General features: G+C 51.1%; 11 protein-coding genes across 11 annotated transcripts; 5 read left to right on the top strand and 6 right to left on the bottom strand.

Annotated features, from left to right (window-relative positions):
- Nucleotides 1-1,017: 1,017 nt before the first annotated feature.
- Nucleotides 1,018-2,132, bottom strand: ALTATR162_LOCUS10076 (uncharacterized protein; the record flags this gene model as incomplete). Its single annotated transcript, XM_043317712.1, has 2 exons — nt 1,018-1,124; nt 1,175-2,132. 2 exons carry the CDS (start codon nt 2,130-2,132, stop codon nt 1,018-1,020), a joined length of 1,065 nt encoding a protein of 354 aa, XP_043173647.1.
- A 1,889-nt stretch (nt 2,133-4,021) lies between these two features.
- On the top strand, nt 4,022-4,661 carry ALTATR162_LOCUS10077 (uncharacterized protein; the record flags this gene model as incomplete). The annotated part of the gene is made up of 3 exons (XM_043317713.1): nt 4,022-4,048; nt 4,102-4,375; nt 4,498-4,661. 3 exons carry the CDS (start codon nt 4,022-4,024, stop codon nt 4,659-4,661), a joined length of 465 nt encoding a protein of 154 aa, XP_043173648.1.
- A 381-nt stretch (nt 4,662-5,042) lies between these two features.
- ALTATR162_LOCUS10078 (uncharacterized protein) lies at nt 5,043-6,250 on the top strand (the record flags this gene model as incomplete). The annotated part of the gene is made up of 2 exons (XM_043317714.1): nt 5,043-5,352; nt 5,406-6,250. The coding sequence occupies 2 exons, from the start codon at nt 5,043-5,045 to the stop codon at nt 6,248-6,250; spliced, it is 1,155 nt and encodes a 384-aa protein (XP_043173649.1).
- Nucleotides 6,251-6,684: 434 nt separating this feature from the next.
- On the bottom strand, nt 6,685-7,866 carry ALTATR162_LOCUS10079 (uncharacterized protein; the record flags this gene model as incomplete). Its single annotated transcript, XM_043317715.1, has 2 exons — nt 6,685-7,396; nt 7,454-7,866. 2 exons carry the CDS (start codon nt 7,864-7,866, stop codon nt 6,685-6,687), a joined length of 1,125 nt encoding a protein of 374 aa, XP_043173650.1.
- Nucleotides 7,867-9,045: 1,179 nt separating this feature from the next.
- ALTATR162_LOCUS10080 (uncharacterized protein) lies at nt 9,046-10,392 on the bottom strand (the record flags this gene model as incomplete). The annotated part of the gene is made up of 1 exon (XM_043317716.1): nt 9,046-10,392. One exon carries the CDS (start codon nt 10,390-10,392, stop codon nt 9,046-9,048), a length of 1,347 nt encoding a protein of 448 aa, XP_043173651.1.
- Nucleotides 10,393-11,314: 922 nt separating this feature from the next.
- On the top strand, nt 11,315-13,038 carry ALTATR162_LOCUS10081 (uncharacterized protein; the record flags this gene model as incomplete). The annotated part of the gene is made up of 3 exons (XM_043317717.1): nt 11,315-11,333; nt 11,514-12,135; nt 12,186-13,038. The coding sequence occupies 3 exons, from the start codon at nt 11,315-11,317 to the stop codon at nt 13,036-13,038; spliced, it is 1,494 nt and encodes a 497-aa protein (XP_043173652.1).
- Nucleotides 13,039-13,547: 509 nt separating this feature from the next.
- Nucleotides 13,548-14,378, bottom strand: ALTATR162_LOCUS10082 (uncharacterized protein; the record flags this gene model as incomplete). Its single annotated transcript, XM_043317718.1, has 1 exon — nt 13,548-14,378. One exon carries the CDS (start codon nt 14,376-14,378, stop codon nt 13,548-13,550), a length of 831 nt encoding a protein of 276 aa, XP_043173653.1.
- A 354-nt stretch (nt 14,379-14,732) lies between these two features.
- On the top strand, nt 14,733-15,362 carry ALTATR162_LOCUS10083 (uncharacterized protein; the record flags this gene model as incomplete). The annotated part of the gene is made up of 3 exons (XM_043317719.1): nt 14,733-14,742; nt 14,854-15,102; nt 15,184-15,362. The coding sequence occupies 3 exons, from the start codon at nt 14,733-14,735 to the stop codon at nt 15,360-15,362; spliced, it is 438 nt and encodes a 145-aa protein (XP_043173654.1).
- A 464-nt stretch (nt 15,363-15,826) lies between these two features.
- On the bottom strand, nt 15,827-17,350 carry ALTATR162_LOCUS10084 (uncharacterized protein; the record flags this gene model as incomplete). Its single annotated transcript, XM_043317720.1, has 1 exon — nt 15,827-17,350. The coding sequence occupies one exon, from the start codon at nt 17,348-17,350 to the stop codon at nt 15,827-15,829; it is 1,524 nt and encodes a 507-aa protein (XP_043173655.1).
- A 620-nt stretch (nt 17,351-17,970) lies between these two features.
- On the top strand, nt 17,971-19,571 carry ALTATR162_LOCUS10085 (uncharacterized protein; the record flags this gene model as incomplete). The annotated part of the gene is made up of 2 exons (XM_043317721.1): nt 17,971-18,510; nt 18,561-19,571. 2 exons carry the CDS (start codon nt 17,971-17,973, stop codon nt 19,569-19,571), a joined length of 1,551 nt encoding a protein of 516 aa, XP_043173656.1.
- Nucleotides 19,572-19,781: 210 nt separating this feature from the next.
- On the bottom strand, nt 19,782-20,684 carry ALTATR162_LOCUS10086 (uncharacterized protein; the record flags this gene model as incomplete). Its single annotated transcript, XM_043317722.1, has 1 exon — nt 19,782-20,684. One exon carries the CDS (start codon nt 20,682-20,684, stop codon nt 19,782-19,784), a length of 903 nt encoding a protein of 300 aa, XP_043173657.1.
- Nucleotides 20,685-20,832: the final 148 nt, after the last annotated feature.

The raw sequence follows: 20,832 nt of genomic DNA on the forward strand, positions 1-20,832 counted from the left end.
ACTGACCTCCTTATTCGTCTTCACCCGTGCGGCTTGGGCCGAGTATCAGAACGGATAAATACGACAAGTGCAAAACACAATCGGGAGGCCTGAGATTGATCAGCCGTGCTGCAAATTTCCGACCAAGCGAAAGTACCTGCTTGCAGCCATCAAGCACTTTAGACTTTCTTCTAACCTCTCACACAATCTATACCGGCTTCAGAATTTCAACAATCTCTTCAGCAACCAGCCGCTCACATACTACAACCTGTAACGACCTCTCGTCCGCAATTTACGCACTCTGCAAATCAATCAGTCTCTCAAATACGACGCAATGGTCACATCATTACCGTAGGAACAGTCAGTGTCACCACGAGCCGAACGAAACCCGTCCAAAACATTACGTCCCTTCGCCGCCCCTATGAGCAGTTCCATAACCACACAACTCGTAGACAAGATCTACTGACGTTGCAGAGTGGATTTCATCTTGTTCTCCGCGGTATACACACCGCATTGCCCATATTGCACTTTGTGGACTGGTCGGATTGATTTGACTCTCACACAACCTCGGTGTGTGAGATCTAGTACCAGAATAGCAGCTCTGTCATAGAACCCATGGATTCTCGTTCACTTCACATCAGGCTGGTAGCTCATCTGCATTCCAGAGCTAAGCTGGTAGATCGGACTCAACGTGTTTTACGCACAGATCTAAATCTGTAAACACTCGCATGGATCAGGCAACAGTCTCTTGTTCCAAACCACCATAGTTCTCGCGTTAAGTTTGTGCTGCTACAGACCTACTTTTGTAGCTATTGAAGGATCTCAACATGGCGCTGATCGTCTACAAGATTTCTTAGAATTGATACATTACAAGGTAAGGAAACTCTGCGCAATGCACCTGCTTGAGAAGGCGGGACGAAGCTAATGGTATTGAGCTTTTTTCTCTGGTGGGCGTTGGGTTGCTAAGCTCTGCGCCAATCCTGGGTACCAGAAGACTCATGTAGCTTGCGACTTAGTGCTTATCTCGTCTTTCTCCTTTTACAATCCACCTTGGTCTCTCTTCTCGTGCGTCTCTGGTGGCAGCGTTGGTGTAGTCACTTTTATGTTCGACTTTGTACTGCTTTCGGTCGGGCTAGAAGTTTTGCCTAAAAGGTGCGTGGACGAAATCAGTATATTTCTCACATGTAGTTCGTACAGGGATATCTGTTACCATCGCCTGCAGAGCCAAAGTCAGTGAATTTCAGTCTGTGTTCCACTCCAGCAGAAATATCGTTGAATACTAGGATATTGGTTGGCTTGATGTCGTGATGGTACAGCAAAATGTCGTAGAGAGTGAATAGAGCACTAGCGAGGCCATAAAGCTGTGCTAAAAGCCACTCGCGATCCAGATTGCCGACAGCCCTGGGTTCAGGATACTTCTCCATGATACCGTCCAAGTTGCTGTCTGCCAGCTCGGCGATGAGGTATATATTCTGTTCAAACACGAAGCCAGTGTAGAATGTAGTGATGTGTTTGTGCATAGCGTGATATTTGGCCTGAATCTTAAGGAAGTCGCGCTCTGGTTCAGCATCTTTCCTAAATTTGTTGACTTTAAGGGCAAAGTGCTTGGACCAGCCATGAGAGAGCTGGCCTTCTCTCGAGAGGGAGAAGTGGCTGCAGCGGACTCTGGCTCTATAGACTCTACCTCCAGATCCCTCGCCGATGTCAGGCTTACTGCCTTTGGCGAACTCAAGGGGAATGAGGTGACCTGTGAAATCGTCTCTGTATTGCATATCGCGAAAGAAAGGAGCCAGAGAGCGATCTTGAACGTGGCGAATAGCCTCGAAAATATGGCCTGGTAGTCCTCCAGGCTTCCCTAGTCGATGATCTGGTGGGAATGGAAGATTGCTGTCACTGTGATTTGTTATGAAGAGGTTGAGGTCAGGCAACGATACGTCGTAGTAAACAGCGAGAGCGAACAGACGCATACTGCCTGGATAGTTCGTCTCTTTCAGTGAGTTCTCAATGTCGTTTCTCGAAACGAGTTCATCGATGATTTCTAATGGAAAAAATTCAAATGTCTTGCCGCCGAAGTTCGCGGTCGCGGTACTGTAGTTGAGGTAAGCCTTGTACACGGCCACCGAATCATCGTATTCGCGAGGAAGCTTTTCCATGACTGCAAAGAAGAGGTGTAAAACAAGGAATGAATTACCAGAGAAAAGATGCGTAAGAGGACCCATAGTCTTCTTGTGATAGTAAGCAAGCGCTAAATACTGGTTTTGTCCTCATGATGTGTTCACACTGCCTCAGAATGGCTACGCGTAAATGAACCGGCTTGATATTACCACATGAGTGGAGAAGGCATATCAATACAGCAAAATCTACAGGATTTGAAGGGGCGCTGATGATGTTACAGTTTAGTAGGTTATTGGCATCAAGGAAACGACTTACGAATTTAGAAGAGCCAGAGCGGCACGGGCAAAAGAGCATTTGAGTTGAGACGAAATAAACCCTATCTTGTAGGGTAATTAATCTACGAATTAACTGTGAATACACGTATTACTAGTGCGTTATCTACCTACCTTCAGCTACTGCACAGCAGCGACTACATCACTTGCTTTGTTACGTTTCTGTGGGTCCACGTGCAACATCTCGTGAATTTCATCGACGATCTTCTTCCAGTTGTCTTCTTTACCGCCGATCTCGTCCATCTTCTCCCTCACAGTGAATGCGATCCCCATAGTAGGGCCAATACTTATTGAGAGTATCTGGATACAATTATACCCACTGTGCCATTTGACAAAATTACTTCTCTTGTGTGCATGTCCTGCATTGCTACGAGGAGTTCGGAATTTGTAACAGGATCTGTTTCCAACATCATCTGGAGACATTTCGTCGAGACGTTGCTCATAATTGTAACGGTTTGGGCCTTGCCCAGATCAACTCTAGTACGAGTTAGGATAGCTCATGTACGGTCATCTATATATGTAGCTTAGCCCACCTCAGATAGTCAATTCAGCGCAGTGCTCCCCTCTATCTTAACACCGTCACAATAATGCAGATGCCGAAGACTTGTTTCGTAAACTCCGCAACTTTGGTAACAAGCTCCTTCTTCGTACTCGATTCGCAGTCGTGGGGGCTTTTGTCGAACAATACGATGGTGTTGATGTTCTTAGCCGTGGCAACATCGTTAATGAGATACTGAGAAGTGTATCTGATCTCCACGTCGCCGAACCAACACGATGTAAGCTTTCTTTCGTCGCTTAGGAACTCGAGACACACTGCCCTAGCACTAGAGTCTTACAGAAGATAGAAAACGGTCTGAAATCAAGTGCGGAAGAATAACGGACAGTAGCCGTATATGATCCAGACGGACACATCCATCGTTCTTGTCTGTAGTCAAGTCTGCTTTCACGAACGTATTCATCAGATGACATAGCAGTTGACGCCTCAAAATTATAAGACGTGACTTTCACCTCGCATGTTGTCAGTACACAAGATCGCTCTAAAAAAAAGAATAGAAAACCGCATGGAGACTCAACAAGATAGTGAGATTCTAGCAGACGATATGGAAGTGAGCCGCATACAAATGCGCGAGACCTAGCAGGACTGAGCTGACGGACGCGTTGTATAACGAGCTAAAACAATGCGCACCACCGGCTCGAAGCTCAAGCAGCGAGCGCCGACGATGTCATGTGTTTGGCGACATTGTGGCGAAGGCTGTGTCTACGCTGGGGAATACTCGTAGGACCTTGGGATGCAGCAAATGTGTATCGTGACTAGAGTTCAAACTGTTCATCGTTGCAAAGTCGCGGTAGGTAGTCATTAGGGAGCCGAAAAATCTTCACTGGTTTCTTGGATTCGTCTGTCTATCGTTTGCTCTGTGTGTTCACAGCTTGATTAATGATCGTCCGATACGTGGAACGAGAGAGAGGGAACGAATGGGACGTTGGTGATTCAGCAGCCTTGGCGTTCTGACCTCATCCAAAACTTCGGGTGCGGCGAACAACGGAGGTGATTGCATCAACAGAGTTTCTTGTCAACACCACCTTAACCATCCACAATGTTTGCAAGACGCGCAATTCCTTCGGTAAGCCTCTGAAACCCATGTTTACTTGGTACCTTTGATCTAACAGTTATCAGGCCTTCCGAGCTGCAACCCGCGCAAGCGCAGCTCGCCCCATCCCCTCGGCACGATTCCTCACACCATTCCAAGCACGATTACTCTCCGATGAAGTCCGTTCCGCGATAGACAGGGCTGTTGCATCATCACCTGTTGTTCTGTTCATGAAGGGTACACCAGAGACACCACAATGCGGCTTCTCGAGAGCTAGCATACAGATCTTGGGAATGCAAGGTGTAGATCCAGACAAGTTTACTGCCTTCAACGTGTTGGAGGACCAGGATCTCAGGCAAGGTACGTTGCTACGGATGCACACAGTAATCGAGCATTGCGATGATTGGACTCGCGGCGGTGAACATTTCGAGTTGCTGCAGGACAATGTATGGGACAATGCATGCTGACAAATGTAAAAACAGGTATCAAAGAATACTCCGAGTGGCCGACTATACCGCAACTATACGTTGACAAGGAGTTCGTCGGTGGCTGCGACATCCTTATGTCTATGCACCAGGACGGATCGCTTGCGAAGATGCTGGAAGAAAAGGGTGTAGTTGTTCCCGCCGAGGGACAGGCACCATAAAAATACACATGACGCAATAACGAAGCATGAAGGGTGCGTAGAGACTATGTCATGTAATACCACATTGGCTGTAGATGCTTGGCAACTGCCTTTGTAACAACAAGAATGTATACGTTAATGACGAACGAGATATGCGGCGACTTGCATTGCTGGAGTTTGCGAGACAATGCAATAACGTGAATGTCACTAATTCCAAAAGCTGCTGTCCTCGCATTGTCTTGTCCTGCATAAGTGGGTGTTCTTTCCCAACAATGCCAGCGCTTTCCTATCCGGAATCGGAACACACCACCAACCTGTGCCGACTTTAGATAGTCCAACCTCAGCTTAACCCCTGTCAACACTGGTGACGCTCCCTGCTCACTCCAATCGAGGCCGCGCAGGATGGAAACCGAGTGCGTTGAGTTCGACCCGCGAGCGCGCAGCAATATGGGCCCGCCAGCAAAGAGGGTGTCACCTGCAAAACTGAAGAGAGCGAACTCGGCTGCTGCCGTCTTCAGAAAGCAAAATACTAAAATGAGACGGGGCAATGTCACACCTCATGCGACCTCCAACAGTCATAAGTTCAAGAGGGACGACGCCGACGCTACGACGTTGCTGAGCGCCGGGTCGCATTCTAGCTCACACAGCATAGAGAAAAAGGGAGCGAAGAAAAGATCATCGGATATGCATCCACTGGGTATAGCATTTAGAAGTATAAATCGACTCCTCGAATGAAGTACAGGCAACTAATACGACGATATGTAGATGCCAGCGACAAGTACCGTCGTCATCTTTACAACACTGCCTCCATCAAAATCAAAAAGACCCTAGAATCACTCCTGCACACCCTCTACGAGAGTACCCTACAGACGATTACACCCAGTAATAGTCAACAAGATCCCAATACCTCACCTCTAAAGCTTTCCGCCCCAGCAAAGTATGAACGTTTAGCCACCCAGCTCTATCAGCCCATCTCTCGGTTTACGCTTTCACTGCGGCGTACTGACAGTGAGGGAAAGAGCGTGCACTTTGTGCAGACACTTGAGACTCGCATGCTACACTATGATGAGCTGATTGCCAAAGAGACAACGAAGCTGGGGAAGTTGCAGAAAGAGTGGGAAGCCGTTGTAGGTGAAATTTGGAAGCTGGGAACTATGTTTCTAGGCGACGAAGCTATGGAAGAAATGCTGTTCACCGAGCAGCGAGTAGATGAGCCGACCTTGCCACTTTCCTCCTCGCCATCTATACCCACTGACGTTGAATCCGCCCTTTTCGTTTCCGAACACGGCAGTTGGTCACCACGCAACAAGTCTCGCGTCGGCAAGAAGCATGTTACTTTCCTAGAAGAAGAACCACCAGGCATTCCTAAAAAGTACGACGCCACACCAACAACCCAATTCCCGAACTTCATCTATCAGCCTTCGAGATATCGCAAGGATACGCTGTCTCCCATACCAAGTCTGCCAGAGGATGAGATCAAGGAGCTGGAGACGATGGTGAAGGAGCTGGGCAAGCAGGAAATCAAAGAATTCCGTAAAATCGAGAAGGATCATCAGGCGTACTGGAAGAAGAAGACTGCACAGCTTACGAGTGCGCTAAAGAGTGACTGAGTGGGGAGGTGGATACGCACTCGAACGAGGATATACGTCATCGTACCATTTCGGAGGGTCAGAGCGAAGGCGACGACAAGATCTTGGGATACAATACACGATTTAGCTCAGCATACCAGATACTATACAGATGCAGATCTCTGTATGGCAACGCAGCGCAACACAATAGTTGCTGTTACGTACACATGCATACTAGGCACCACCTCACTTCCCAGTTTACCACTCAATAGATGCACGTAATATTCCAAAACTCTTATTCTTATGCTGTATACGAAAACTCTACAACGCAAGAGAAGAAAAAAAAAATGATGAATAGCCTCCAAAAGTAATCTAGTTCATGCTGCCTTTAACAAAAAAGCAACGGTCTAATAATCTAGATGGATATCTCTGGTTCAAAGTAAAACCCCAATCTTCCCTCCTGCTCACGCACAAACTTAGTCGAAAGAGCTCTTGAAGACGTATCGCTGGTCCTCGGGCTGCTGGAATGGTACACCAAGCTCGAACAGTGTCATTACGCTCTCGGCGAAGTCCTTGAAGAAAGCGTCATTGTCCTTTGCGTACAGGTCTGTGTACTTCCTGAAACTCTTGTCCTTGACAAGTTCCATGTCAGTCGGCAGCATCATCAAGCTCTTGGTCTTGACATCCTCGAACTGCTTGGGGCCGTTCCACTTCTTCCATGCCCACTTCTCCTCGACAAGGAGCTTGTAGTAGTCGTTGGTCAGGGTAGTGGGGGAGAAGGTCCAGGGACCGTCGAAACCAGAACGGTCGGTGTGGCAGCGACCTAGGGCGTGTGCACCGGACAGAGCAACCATAGCGCGGTCGTCGAAGCCCATGCGGCCGAATATGGCGCGGATGTGGCTGGAGTCCTTGCTTGCGTCAGGCAGACGGCCGTCGGGTGTGCAGAAGGAAACGTCGCGGTCGGTGCGGCCAGCTCGGTATGGGATCTTGGGACCCTGCATCTCTTGGATGGCGCAGACACCAGCAAGAATCCACAGGTCGGAGTATGTGATCCATGGGAAGGCCTCCTTGACGGGCTCGAGGAAGTCGCGGGCGGCCTTGAGACCAGCGTTGGCGCCGTGGTCACCTTCGGGGGCGAAACGCATGGTAGCACCGTTGGAGCCACCAGTGTTGGTCAGCTTGTCGTAGCTATTGCTTGTTAGTATCCTTGTCGTTGTTGTTTCTGTGAAGAAATAGGGTACTCACGTTCCCGAGGCGTGCCATGCCAGGCGCAGGAGTACAGGTCCATAGCTGCCATCGTCGTAGTCGTCATGCTCCTCGAGCCTCTTTGCAATGTGGTTGTAGACCTTCTGGTAGTCCTCGAACCTGGGAGTGAAGATCTTCTGGCTGCTGGTTTGACCGAAGAGCTCAGGCTTGTATGTGTACAGGCTGTATACACCAGCACCAACAAGGAGGGCACCCGCACCCCAGGCTAGGCCAGTTGGGTTGCCCTCATGCTTGTCTGGTCCTTCCTGCTGAGAAGCGTATCCGCGTTGCTGGTTGCGGAAGGCGTTCTGTGTGGGTGCGACGAAGCGGGCAGAGGAGCGGGTCGAGGTAGTACGGAACGAGGGGGCGGCGGTGCGCAGGGCGCGGGAGAAGCTTCGTGAGGCAGACGCCATTGTGCCGACGATGTGTTGGAGATGGAGTCGACTGATCGAAACAATTTGTGCTACAGCTGCAAGTCTGTTGATAAGCTCGGATTGCCTCTGAAAAGGTCAATTGGCAGTGGCACAAAGGTAGGAAGATCAAAGAGAGTAAAGACACAGGAATGACCAGGTCGTAGGCGCGGGAAAGCTTTTAAAGATAATGTTTCAATGGCTCGGACACCCGATGGCGACAATCTTTCTGGAAACAACGGCAAAGACCCACTTTGATAGCCTCTGCACCAATCAGGCGTATTACGGAGCACGATCATTCTGGACCCTTGGGATTACGATATCTGATGCCGACACGACACACGTCCGATCGCGAAGCCATATTTCGCCGATTGGGAAATTTTGTCCAAGCTGTCTGGCAGACGAGAAAGTTGAGGCTATTGGGCAGGGGAAACCGTGGTTTTGTAGCTTCAAAAGGCTGGGCGTTACTCTCGTGCATAATCCGACTTCCAGACGCTGTGATTCGCTGTGGCGAGGTCGATCGACGCAGGCCTGCCAGCGAAATGAGGGGTACCTGGTGAGGCTCTGCGGTATCTTCATCTGATATCTTGAGCGGCGGATGTCGCCACCTTCTACTCGTGATGTGGCAGACTTCATTGTCTTCACTCCCCGTTCTCACTGCGGTCATACTGGCCATCCTGGGTAGAGACGGTGGCCAACCAGAGCTTTCATGTACTAAGCCGCCGAGACTGACTCATGCCATGCCCACATGCCGTTCTACTCCGACGAGCGGCGTGGCCGGCAAAAGTGGGTGCATCGCTCAAAGGGGTAGTTTTCTCAATCCAAGGGTGCTAATGGTGCTACCTCACTGTCCCAACGTACGTGATTTGTCAAGCAAAACATGAATTCAATTACTGCGTATATCCAGGACGTACGTATTGGTAAGGAAAGAGAAGCCAATACAGTTAAACGCCTCGTATCCGCTGTCCTTTGATGCAGTCCCAAGTCTTGATTAACGCCTTGCAAGGAAATGCTCACGCAGTTTGGGGGATGTGTGTGTGTGTGTGTGTGTGTGTGTTTGTGTGTGAAGAAACCAGAAGAAACCTCCAACTCCAATGCCATGACATGAATGCAATCATTACCCGAAACATTAGCTTTCTCGTGTATTACTCATCCCAACGTGAAATACACAAACAAAAATGATCAATACAAGTGACCGTTGTGCGGAGGCATACCCATAATCATGCCGAGATAGGGATGCGTGTGTGGGTAACCGTCTAAGCTGCTGGTGGGCGTGGACATGCCAGAGTTGGATGCTGTTGGCGGCCGCGAATCTTCAATGTTCCTCTTGGCTGCGTTCTCGGCTGCTTCCTTGACGATTTTGGGCTTGAGAAGATCCCAAGATGTGTTGTTGGGGTCTTTGGGGATAGTGATGGCACGCTTGTAGGCCGGGCAAGCCTCTAGCTCTTTAACACTGATGGGCGGAGTTAACTGCAACGCCTTCTCTTTGAAGAAGTTCTTGCGGCGCGATTTCTTTGCGTTGTAGTCGGACGTCCTAGCCGTTCGCTGCATCTCTTCCCACTGCTCCATCTTCTTTGCAAATATCTGACGCTCTTCTACATGCTTAGCCTTTGCAGCCAACCATTCAGCCCACCATGTGGCAGTCTCTTCTGTATTAGGGGCTCTCTCTCTCGACTCCTTGTGGAATTCGGCAACAAGTTTGTCGACATCTGACCGCAAGTAGATGGTCTTCAAAGCATGCGTACTTGCTGGCCCCACGCCAACGAAGTTGCCCCAAGAATCGAAGATGCCGCTGGGCAGAGCAGCACGGATGTAGGAAACGTCTTCACCGTTCAGGCCCCTTAGCTGGGCAATTGCATCATATTCCTTGACGACTTGATTGTTGAGGCAGTCTTTGCACATGCGACGTAGAAAAGCCCAGAATGTCTTGCGAGTGTTTGGCGCACCGCAATCCATACAGCCATGCCCATGGCGCAGGTGGGCGAACTGGAACTCCGTGAGACCTGGAGGTGGGTCCGGCATGTCGTTTCCGTAGTAGTAATCCCTGCTATGCTTCCAGAGCATGGGGTTATCCCGCAAAAACCGATAGCATGAGGCAATCTTGCTACGCATTTCCAGGAGCTGCGCAGGGTCCGAATATGACAGTATTATGAACCAGCAGTCCAAGTCGACGCCTTTGGACAAGATCTTGCCCCGCCGTAACCTCGTCGGCTTGCGCTGCTGCCACTGTTGATTTAGCTGTTGGCGGGCCGGTGCCGCAGCGAGTGGAGTCGTCGCATTGTTTCCGAAGTAGATGGCAGGGTTTGCCGCCTGCTCAGAGTCCTTTCTGCCCTCGTCGCCCCGCTTGCGCTTCAGACTGCCTTCGACCATTGCCAAGGGCACATTGTGAGATCGCACCTCGTGCGCCAGCCCCGCGCGCTTCCCACCTGGCCGCCGACAGTTGATTACGGTCGCATAGGCTTGATCTGGAGTCTGCAAGAATGGAGTCTGCTTGTTGACTGTAAAGGCGACATGTTTGGCATTCACCATTTCGGGTCAGCAGGCCAGCCGCTTTGGGTGTCGTATTGAGTCGCTCGCAGTCACGCTTCCACGTATTGGGTCGGGCCTTGCATAAGGTGCTGGCAAGATGGGCGAGATTGAAGTGTGCAAGGTCGAGAGGCTGGAGGAAAGAAAGGAAAGGAGTGTGGACGACGCTGAGACTTTCGCGCGCCCAGGCTTGAGTTGAGGTCGGCTGCCGAACCAAACTTGCCCGACTACAAGGTTGGCCCTACGGATATAGAACCTGGTCCTTACTCAGCGCAACCACCCGTAGCTATCACATCTGCACTATCAAGTTGACATCAGCCGAGAAGTGTACCTGGTAAAAACTGCGTCTGCAGGTGGAGATATGGATCCAGGAACTCTTCACGACTTTGACATGCGGAATGATGCGCGCTCGCTATGCCACATCAATACCTTCCGATGCATCCTTTCCCATTAGGCCCGACGCCACACCGCTGATCGCATGGTTACATCACACGCGAGGCGCACGCTTACGGTCCTTTTTTACAGGTTGGAGCCGGCGAATGTCGCCTGTCCAATTTGCTTGTTGTCAGAGCCGAGCAGTGGATGATTAGTAGCATGCCGTCTGCGCCATCTCCTCGTGTACCCGTGACTTGGCGCTGGCGAACGACAGAGCAGCTTCCTAATCAGGAATTGCATCGCTTACGCATGGCAAAGTCAAGGATGCGGGGTTAGCGAGCCTGAGGGACGCAAGAGTGGTCACATCTCGTGCTAGGGTGTGCCAGCGACCTCGGCCTTTGCAATGACTCTATCTCGTTGTCCGCTTTCCAGGATATATTTCCTTCACTCCCACCTGTTTCAAGTGCGGTGCAAGCGCGAACCTGGCATCGGACCTACTACGGTACACTAGTTGACCAACCAGGCGAATAGACTCAAGCCAACTTTCATCATGTTTGGAAGGAAAGAGAGTAAGTTTGCTCTCATCGTTACACTGCCAAGTTGTCTCGGATCACTTCCGCGGAATGCTTGGTGCATCTTGTCAGGTGCAAGCTCATCGCCAGCTTCACGTCTCGTGATTCATCAATCCATCTCTTTATGCTATTCGATACATATATGCAGATTTAATGGGCTATGCTGATTACCTGCAGAAGATGAACCGTCTGCGGACTTTGAAAAGACGGACCCAGTCCCACGTTACGACAACACCTACGATGACGACCCAGCGCTCGTCCCTTGCCCTCCCAACACCACGGAGTCGAAACTCGTGGCTAAGATCGATCTTCATGTCATTCCTTTCCTCTGCATCATGTACCTCCTGGCCTTCCTGGATCGTGTCAACATCGCAAATGCAAACGTTTTTGGTCTCAGCACAGAACTCGACCTAGTACGAGATAACCGCTACAATACTGCCCTGGTCATCTTCTTTGTTCCTTACATTCTGTTCGAGATCCCATCTAATGTTCTACTCAAGAAGATGAAGCCTCGCGTCTGGCTCAGTATCTGCATGTTTGGTTTCGGGCTTGTTACCATGCTACAAGGCTTCGTGCAGAACTACGCTGGTTTACTCGCGACTCGATTCTTTCTCGGTGTATTCGAGACCGGCATGTTTCCCGGCGCGTTCTATTTGATTGGTATGTGGTACCGGAGACACGAGGCGCAGAAGCGATACTCGTTCTTCTTCAGCTCAACCACTCTGGCCGGAGCCTTTGGCGGACTGCTAGCCTCCGCGATTGGCAAGATGGACGGGATGCGAGGATACCGCGGCTGGAGGTAAGTCTCGGATGCACGACCGCATGTGGGACAGACACTAACTCTGGCAGATGGATTTTCATTCTCGAAGGCTTGTTGACCGTTCTGGTTTCCTTCGCTTTCTTCTTCTTGCTTCCAAATTTCCCAGAGGAGGTCAAGTGGCTCTCCGAGCCTGAACGTGCTTTTGTCAAAGCCAGGCTCCAAATCGACCAAGGTCGCTCCGCGCGCGAACGACCCATCAAAGCCAAGGACGTTGCAAATATCTTCAAGGACCCCAAGATTCTTATTGGCGGACTCATGTACTTTGGATTGATTGTGCCCGCCTACGGATACGCTTACTTCTCCCCTACCATCATCCAGGATTACGGCTACTCACCCATACAAACACAACTACATAGTGTACCTCCATGGGCAGCCGCTTTCGGTTTCTCCATGCTTGTTGCGTGGTTCTCGGATAGGCTCAAGCACCGCTTCATGTTCGCCATGTTTCCAATTGCAGTCTGCATCACCGGATTCGCTATCCTCATTTCCGTACATGACAATCGCGATCTGCAGTACGCAGCGCTCTTCCTGGTAGCAATGGGAGCCTACACCGCTATGCCAGTCATCGTATGTTGGTTCAATATGAACTTGGGTGGCCACCACCGTCGAGCTGTGGGAAGTGCATGGCAAGTCGGTTTCGGTAACATTGGCGGTATCATCGCCGTCTACTCTTTCTTGAAGAAAGACGCGCCAAAATACACGCGAGGATACTCAATCGCCATCGGCTTTGTATGCCTCAGTGCACTGAGTTGCTGCGCATACTTCGTCATGTGTAGTTGGGCAAACCGGAAGAGAAACAAGAGTGTCAGGGATGTTGGTTTGACAGAGTATGAGAAGACTGAAATGGGTGATTTGAATCCGGAATATCGCTATCTTTTGTAGATTGTGAAACAATAGGGAGTGGAAGGAAAGGCGAAGATAGAAGTAGATAGACGTTGAGTTTCAACTCAAATAGATTACGCGAAAGAAGACAAGTAGTGTTGTTATTGCTGACATGCTTCTTCCACGCTTCGCTTTAACAAACAATGTGACGATGATTCCATTGTGTCATCCCTCTACAATACGGCGTAGTAGCCATGAGACATAGTGCTCACAACACGCAGAATGCACTTAATCCCACGTTGCACGTTGCCGTCTTCGTCGGCCATACTCACATGACCTTACTCGTCTATCGCCACCATGTCCAACACCCATCAATTGGAGCATCGCCGGCTTCACTCAGACCTCTTCGTGGGATGCAAGTCTCCTTGGTATGATGAAGGTGCGCGACGGTGCGGGTTTGGGTTTTTCTGGGTCCAAAGGCCTTAACCCTAGCAACTATTCCAGCTTTACACTGACCCATGCATGAGTAGGTCGTCCTTGACAAGTTTTGCGTGTAGCTGCCTGTCATCTCAGGTAACGCTTGGTGCCGTGGTGACGCTTGCAGTGTCCACGCTGTCTTGACTCCCATGGCCCCAGATCTCCTTACTCTCGTTCTCAACCCCTCTCATTGCCTTTGCAACTTCTTCCAATCTTACAACGACCTCTTGCACACCCTTGTTCACCTTCTCAAAGTACCGGTCATTCTCCTCCCTCCTCTTCCGACTCAACTCAATATCCTTTTCCGTCTCCTCTTCTAGCTTGATTCGATCGAACAACTTGTCACCCTTTCCGGATCCTGCTCCGTCATGAGGGTGTGTAAGACTCTGTGGTTGCAAATCGTTCGCTTTGCTATCCTGCGACTTCTTCTGTTGTTCGGGTGTTTGTTCATCCTCTTCTGAGCGTGCCCATGCTTTCGCAAGTTCTATCTGCGCTTTTCGCAGCTCATCTAGCGCTCGAGAATGTTCAGAACCGAAGACTGTCATGCCCGGGCCCTTGATGGCGCTCAGCTCCACCTCCTCCAATGTGTTCTGCATCTCCGCCCATATTGCTTCAGCGCGCGACGATGCTTCGGCATCCGCAGCTTGGCTGTGCTGTCTTTGTCGCCGTTGAAAGGGCGCGGAAGGGTTTGTGGAAGTAAGACTAAGATGGTCGCCATCGTTGGTAGTCGTAGGTGGAAGAGGTCGCTGCGAATCCGGGGAGAGCAGCGAGCGCTGGCGGACTAGGGGTATCTTTGTAGGCGACCGAATCTCGTGAAGCGAAGTGTTGGAAGCATTGTGCGATGGTGGTCCGACAAAGAGTGCAGGAGCAGGTAGGCGGTTAGTTTGCGTCTTGGTGACTTTCTTGTCGTCTTTGGAAGCCATGGTGATGCATGCGCTGGCAGGTTATGTGGAACACTGGCTGTGGTATTGTGGGCGACGTCTCAGTCTTGCAGAGGGCAATTAATCGAGATGCTAGAGCTTCGTGATTTACTGTGAAGCTAAAGCTGTTACTAACTACTTGGTATGGAGAGTTGGTGTTCCCGTCTGCCCCAGATGGAATGACGATGGCGCGATAAGATAAGATGGTTGTGTCGCGCTAACCCCTTGCAGTCCAGCGCCGCTAAGCTGTGGGGCTTGGCTCTGGCGCACACTGATTCCAGCCGCTCTCGAAAATACTTCGACGTCCGCGATACTAACCACACTCTCCCCAGCACACCTGTCGTCAATACCGCAACCATGGGTAAAGGTACGCAATTAATCTCTTCAGAAGCCCTCGATCGACGAGAAATGCACGACTCCGCGCCTTCGCCGTCTTGACCACCGCCGTATATTGTGTAGTTGCTCACAATATCATCAGGAAAGCCAAGAGGTCTCAACGCCGCCCGCAAGCTCCGCAACCATCGCCGCGAGGGACGATGGGCCGATCTCCACTACAAGAAGCGTCTTCTCGGAACCGCCTACAAGTCCTCTCCCTTCGGTGGATCTTCCCACGCCAAGGGCATAGTCCTCGAGAAGGTTGGTGTTGAGGCCAAGCAGCCCAACTCCGCTATCCGAAAGTGTGTCCGTGTACAATTGATCAAGAACGGAAAGAAGGTCACCGCTTTCGGTATGTCACTATCCGGCGATTGAAGAGGGCTCTGCGACGAGTCTGTGGCAAGCATGAGAGCATGGGCTAATGATCTGGCAGTCCCCAACGACGGTTGCTTGAACTTCGTCGATGAGAACGACGAGGTCCTCCTCGCTGGTTTCGGTCGTAAGGGCAAGGCTAAGGGTGATATTCCCGGTGTGCGTTTCAAGGTCGTCAAGGTTTCCGGTGTCGGTCTCTCCGCACTGTGGAAGGAGAAGAAGGAGAAGCCCAGGTCATAGAGGACTCGTGTGCAAGGAGTCAAGGAAGGAAACGAACGTGGACCACAAGCCCGCCATGAACGAATGATGGAATCCGCGGATCACTATGGGAGGTTACCGGAGTCTTTACATTGGGGATATCTGTGCTTCTACTCGGCATATGAAAAGTCATGATATGCTGGAGAGTTAGATAGAGAATCTGACTCGTTCAAGCGCCCACTCCGTTTGCATATTCTCATGGAGTGAAGTTTCGGTGCGTCGCCACGTCGTTGAGTTCAACATCCATGTCTTACAATATGGATTTGGAAGTTCTATGTACTACTCATGGTTTGTTCGTCAAAGAAGGCATAGTATTCTACACTAAGCATTCCGTTTAAGGTTAACAAACTCCGAATGATGCTACATAGGAAAGAGGCGCCGCCGGGTATCTCAAACAAAACGCCAACTACCTATGCAATCTCAACAACCTTGCCATAAAGTCAGCCCTATTTCGTAAACATGGCATTAAACGTGTCCTCCAGTCCCGTATCCTTCATAGTCCCGTAATAATCATACTTGAGCTTCGGGCTAGCGAAGAGCTCCGCATCCCTCTTGACGTTCTTCGGTACACCCAGGCCATCTAGACCCGATACTTCTCCCACACCTCCTTGCACCTTCTGTTCCTTTTTGAAGAAACTGGGTGCGTTTTCTTTGAGAGGAGGCGTCCAGACACTTGGTTTCCACGGGTTGGGTTTCTGGCTCGCGGAGAGGGAGGTCGGTGGTGGGGCAGGGACCCGGTGACGGAAGGGGTTTGGATCTGGCTTAGAGAAGATAGAGTGGGGTTCGTTGAACCGAGGAGGTGCTGCAGGTTGTGGGGTTGCAGTCTTGGAGAACTGGTTGGTTATTATTTCTGGGGGTTGGGAAGAGAAACGACCTCTGGGATTCTTGGTGGGTGTCCAGTCCATGTCGTCTGCACCTAAGAAGCTCGATCGCTGAGCAAAGGGTGTGGTGACATCGGTAGCGTGTGTAGTGTACGAAGCCTCTGAGATGGTTGGTGACGGAGGGAGAGGAGAAGACTCTTTACCCTGTTCAAAACCAGTTGTAAAAGCTTGCGCCATAGTATCAAAGAGGTCTGCTTGGGGATGAGCCGGGTGGTAAGAACCTTTTCTGGCCCTCTTTGCGCTACTGGGTACGTTGGGAACAGGTTCCCGAGTCGTTTTTGGGAAGGAGGGCGCGGCCCCGTATACTATACGGACTGCCTTCCATGCCATGATGGACGAGAAAGCCAGTATGCCGAGCATGCCCATGTGAGTGTGCCGGAAGAAACCGATCGTCTCGTTATTGATCTCAGTGCCTTGCCAGTAATAGAGGCTTATAAAGCGAAGAACAACGGCCGTCATGCGAATCGCCCACAAGGACATAAGCCCACGCATCCGTCCTGTGAGGCTGTTCATCTTGACCTTCAGCTTGGGGTTCCACCAGATTGTAAGGGCATCGGCAATAATCGCGAATTTCAACCACTTGAGCACTATAGGCGACAGTACACAGACTTCGTCGATCCAGCGATTCGATTTTGCCTGAGTCCAACAAGTATCCCAGCTGAATACTTGGTACGCCCGTATATCCTCGTCTGGACCCATAATTAACCCAGCAGTATGCCAAACCACTCCTGCTGCAGTGCTCAAGATATAAGTCCACTTCGCCAGCGAAATGATCCTCAGTGTCCATGCTTGTCGGTGGGTGTGTACTGTCGTGCGCTTCTGCTTGGCCGCTTCCATTATACGCGCCAAATTGTCTGCTCTAGCAACATGATTCGCATTTCGAATCTGATGTTGGACTCGAGGGAGACATTCGTTACAGACTTGCGGGTATCGGGTCTCGAGCTCATCCTTGTAGTCGTCATACGCCGCTAGATATTGGTCGTATGTCGGGTCATCCTCTTCTGGAAGGTACTCGCCGAGGAGTTTGGCGTAGAGGGTCTGGTTGCGCTGACACGTGTCGCAGAAGATGTCATCGCCGGCTGTGGACATGGCGGGTGTTGGTGAGCGCGACCGTAGGTGTTGAAAGGAGGCTTGAGGTGCAGATGCAACCTCTTCGATAGGTGGGTCGGTGATGTTTCCGCGCTAGGAACAAGTCAGTTGGGAAGAATTGAGGAGGACTTGTAGCAGAATGTGTACTTGGTCGAAGTGATTCACTGCATCGCATTGTGGACAGTGAAATGTCTTGGGTATTTGTAGGAAACTGTCGCGTGAATGGGTGTTACAGTAATGACAGCGCAATCTGCGCCGTAACAGCGCCATGGTGAACGAGACACCTGGAGTATGTGGTGATGGTAATGGTCAATGTTGATGGACGATGTCATGGGCGACGTGTTTTGGGGCGGCAGAATGTCGAGGCAGCCACACCGCCCGAGCGCCGGCGCGGAAATTTGGCTCACCATATCGAATGCACTGTTCACCACTTTTGGAGGGACGACTGCCGACAACGCATCGTGGTGGAAAAGAAACCGGCCCAGGAGTTCGCGACACTCTTACTCGAATTGAAACCCCTGGCTATATCCATCACTACACCCCTCGTCGCCCGCCATTCGATGGCTCGGTAGTCCGCAAACCCTCGCACATCGATCTCCACCGCCGCCATCCCGCCCACCATGAGCCAGCTGGTTGTTAGGCCAGGGCGCAATGCCGCCCGACAGGCCAAAAAGCTTAAAGAGATCCGAAAAGTCAAAAACGCAATCCAATGGCACGAGCGGGAACGCAAGAAGCGACAGGAGCTCAAACAGGAACAATGGGATTCCAAACAAGCCGTCCTCCAGCGTATAATGTGGGAGAATGAGCATGTCAAGGGCGTCCGGAAACGGGCCTTGGCCAATGCGAAGGAGGACTGGAAACTTGGGACCTTGAGGCCAAATCGCGCCATCGGCCCCGATGCTGAGAAATATGGTGCTCTCAAGGGAGCCCAGATCCAGAAGCCCGAGATACCTGTCAAGACCCAGAAGAACCGGAATGCTGTTAGAGAGAAGAAGGGCCTAGAGTTGGAGTACCCGCTAGTCGTGGACGACAAGAAGTACTTTCCGATTGTAAAGGATGATCGTGTCGTGATACTGAAGGGAAAAGATGCGGGTAAGATTGGTGTTGTGCAAGAGCTTGTTCCGAGAACACACGATGTCGTCATTAAAGACATGAACATGGTATGCTCTACCTTACTGTACTACAGCTATTCATCATTAACATTTTCCAGCAATATTTTGACACCGCCGTGTTCAATGCCGCTGCCGAAGGTATGGGGCCCAAGGTAGAGAATGCGGTGCCTATGCCGCTTGATTACGTACGCCTAGTGGTACCCGCCGAGGTACAGCGAGGAAGCAAAAAGTGTTTCGAGGATGTGGTTGTCGAGAAGATCTTTATGGAGCGACATACGACTGGCATCGACCCTTACACCGGTACCGACTATGGCGACAACGTGATCCCGGAAGCACACCAATACGATCCTCGAACCGGACTTCCCATATTCCACCGCTACATCGCAGGCACACGGCAGCGGCTCGAATGGCCATGGGAACGCGAAGAAGAAATTGAAGATGTAGGCATCACAAAAGAGCCAGAGACAGGCAAGCAAACATGGCTCGGAAAGATAAGCCAGCCGCTTACCAGCTTGAATCGGTGGCGAAGCAAGAACAAGGAGGAGCGAGCTCAACAGGACGCATCGAAGGACCTCACAACCGGTAACATTGAAGAGAAGCTTGCTGAGATCCAAAGGATGGAGCAAGAGAGATTCAAGGCCGCGACTCCAAGAAGTATGGATCCCAACCACCCCGGGGCCTACGACTTTGATACAACGCGTAACATCGTTGAGGGATCAGAGTCTATGGCTTACACGCTCGTTGCACCTCCTTTCCCCGACACACTTGGTGAGGAGCTTCGTGGCGATATACACGAATTTTCCATCAAAGCGAAGAAGGACAAGGACCCTGATGCACCACGCTCTATCAAGATTGCACGACACTCTGAACAAGGTGTGCTTGCGCGAGAGATTGCAAAGCAACAGCAGAGGGCTGCGGACGCAATGAAGACACCCATGCAACTGAGGTGGGAGCTTGAGCACCAGAAGAAGGTGCAGAGCCAGAAGGTGAAGCCACTCGTTGACCAGGAAAGTTTGCTGGCAGCGTTGGGTCAGCACATGCAGAAGAGTGTTACAAAGCCGTATTTGGGAAAGAAGCAGATTCCCAGTCAAACAGCCGATCTTGACTAGAGCGGTTGGAACGATGACATGACACTGCATTCTGCCTTGTGGCATGACATTTGTAGCATACATTTTGTATATATATAGCAAGGGTTGAAGTCGGAAAACTCAGTCAGGCTTTCCGTAGCCTGTGGGGTATCTTCGCTGTAAATGTACATCAAACGCCTGAATCATGCATATCACGACTCACATGACCTTCCCATGTATTCGTGCTCGTCCTCATACCAGAATCCCCCAGTATTCTGCTCGTCCTCCCGCGCCCTTCAACTCCTCCCACTGTACCAGGAATCGATCCACAACCCTTAGCAGCAGCTTTCCGCTCAAACTCAATGTCTTGACCCGTGCGAAGCTCTCCACGTACACTGTCTTGCACTTCCCCCTGCTGTTTGCGCCCTTGATATTGAAGTAGCGCAGTATTAGGCTCGCGAAGATCAGGATCACGGCCGTGGCCGGGCCGTTGGTGATGATAAGGTCCGGTAGATCGGCGGCTGTGGCTTCGTATGGTGTCGTGGGGGCTTGACCGGCTAGAAGTGGTGGTGCGCGGAGGAGAGGCGTGAAGGATGCCACGAGCGTGTAAAGTGATGTTAGAGGCGTTGTGAGGAGTGGTTGGTGTATCTTGCGTGCGCGAGGGACGACAGCGATATTATAATGGTCTGGTCCGGTACATCCCGGCCTCTCGCCCGTCGTGTTTCCCATCACATGCGTTGTGCCGTCTGCATTTGTGATCTCCATCACCGGTCTCCTTCCTGTGCCATCCTGATGGACTACCTCTTTCTCTGTATCTTGCTTCCGCAACCGTTCCTTTTCTTTGTCCTCAAGTCCTCGCTCAAACTCTGCGGCGCGCTGTGCCGAGAATGCATCTCCGCTGCTGACCACGTATGTCCGGTGTGTGTACTTCCGTGTGTCCAGATCTCGAAGTAGGTAGAACATCTCGTGTGTGTGTCCGCCCGATCCTAGCACGATGAGGACGCGTGTTGCGAGCGGGCGCTTGCGCAGTGGTGTAGACTTAGAGCGCGCATTTGGGAGGATGGCGAGTAGACGTAGTGTTGCAGCAACGAGCAGAGTAGCCAGAGTCGCAATCGCGAAGGAGAGCGTGTAGAGGGAGGATGGCGGGGGTGCCATGGTGGGCTTGTTGCGATGTCTTGCGGACCAGGACGGTTTGTCGTCGTGATGTTCTTTCCTTGACAGGACCAGCTGAGGAATGACGGGTTATATCTCAGACTAGGCGCAAAAGTATCGCTGTTGTGGTCGTAAACTTTACTGGGTGAAG

This window comes from Alternaria atra, assembly GCF_907166805.1.
Source record: "Alternaria atra isolate CS162 genome assembly, contig: 32, whole genome shotgun sequence".
Taxonomy (NCBI): domain Eukaryota; kingdom Fungi; phylum Ascomycota; class Dothideomycetes; order Pleosporales; family Pleosporaceae; genus Alternaria; species Alternaria atra.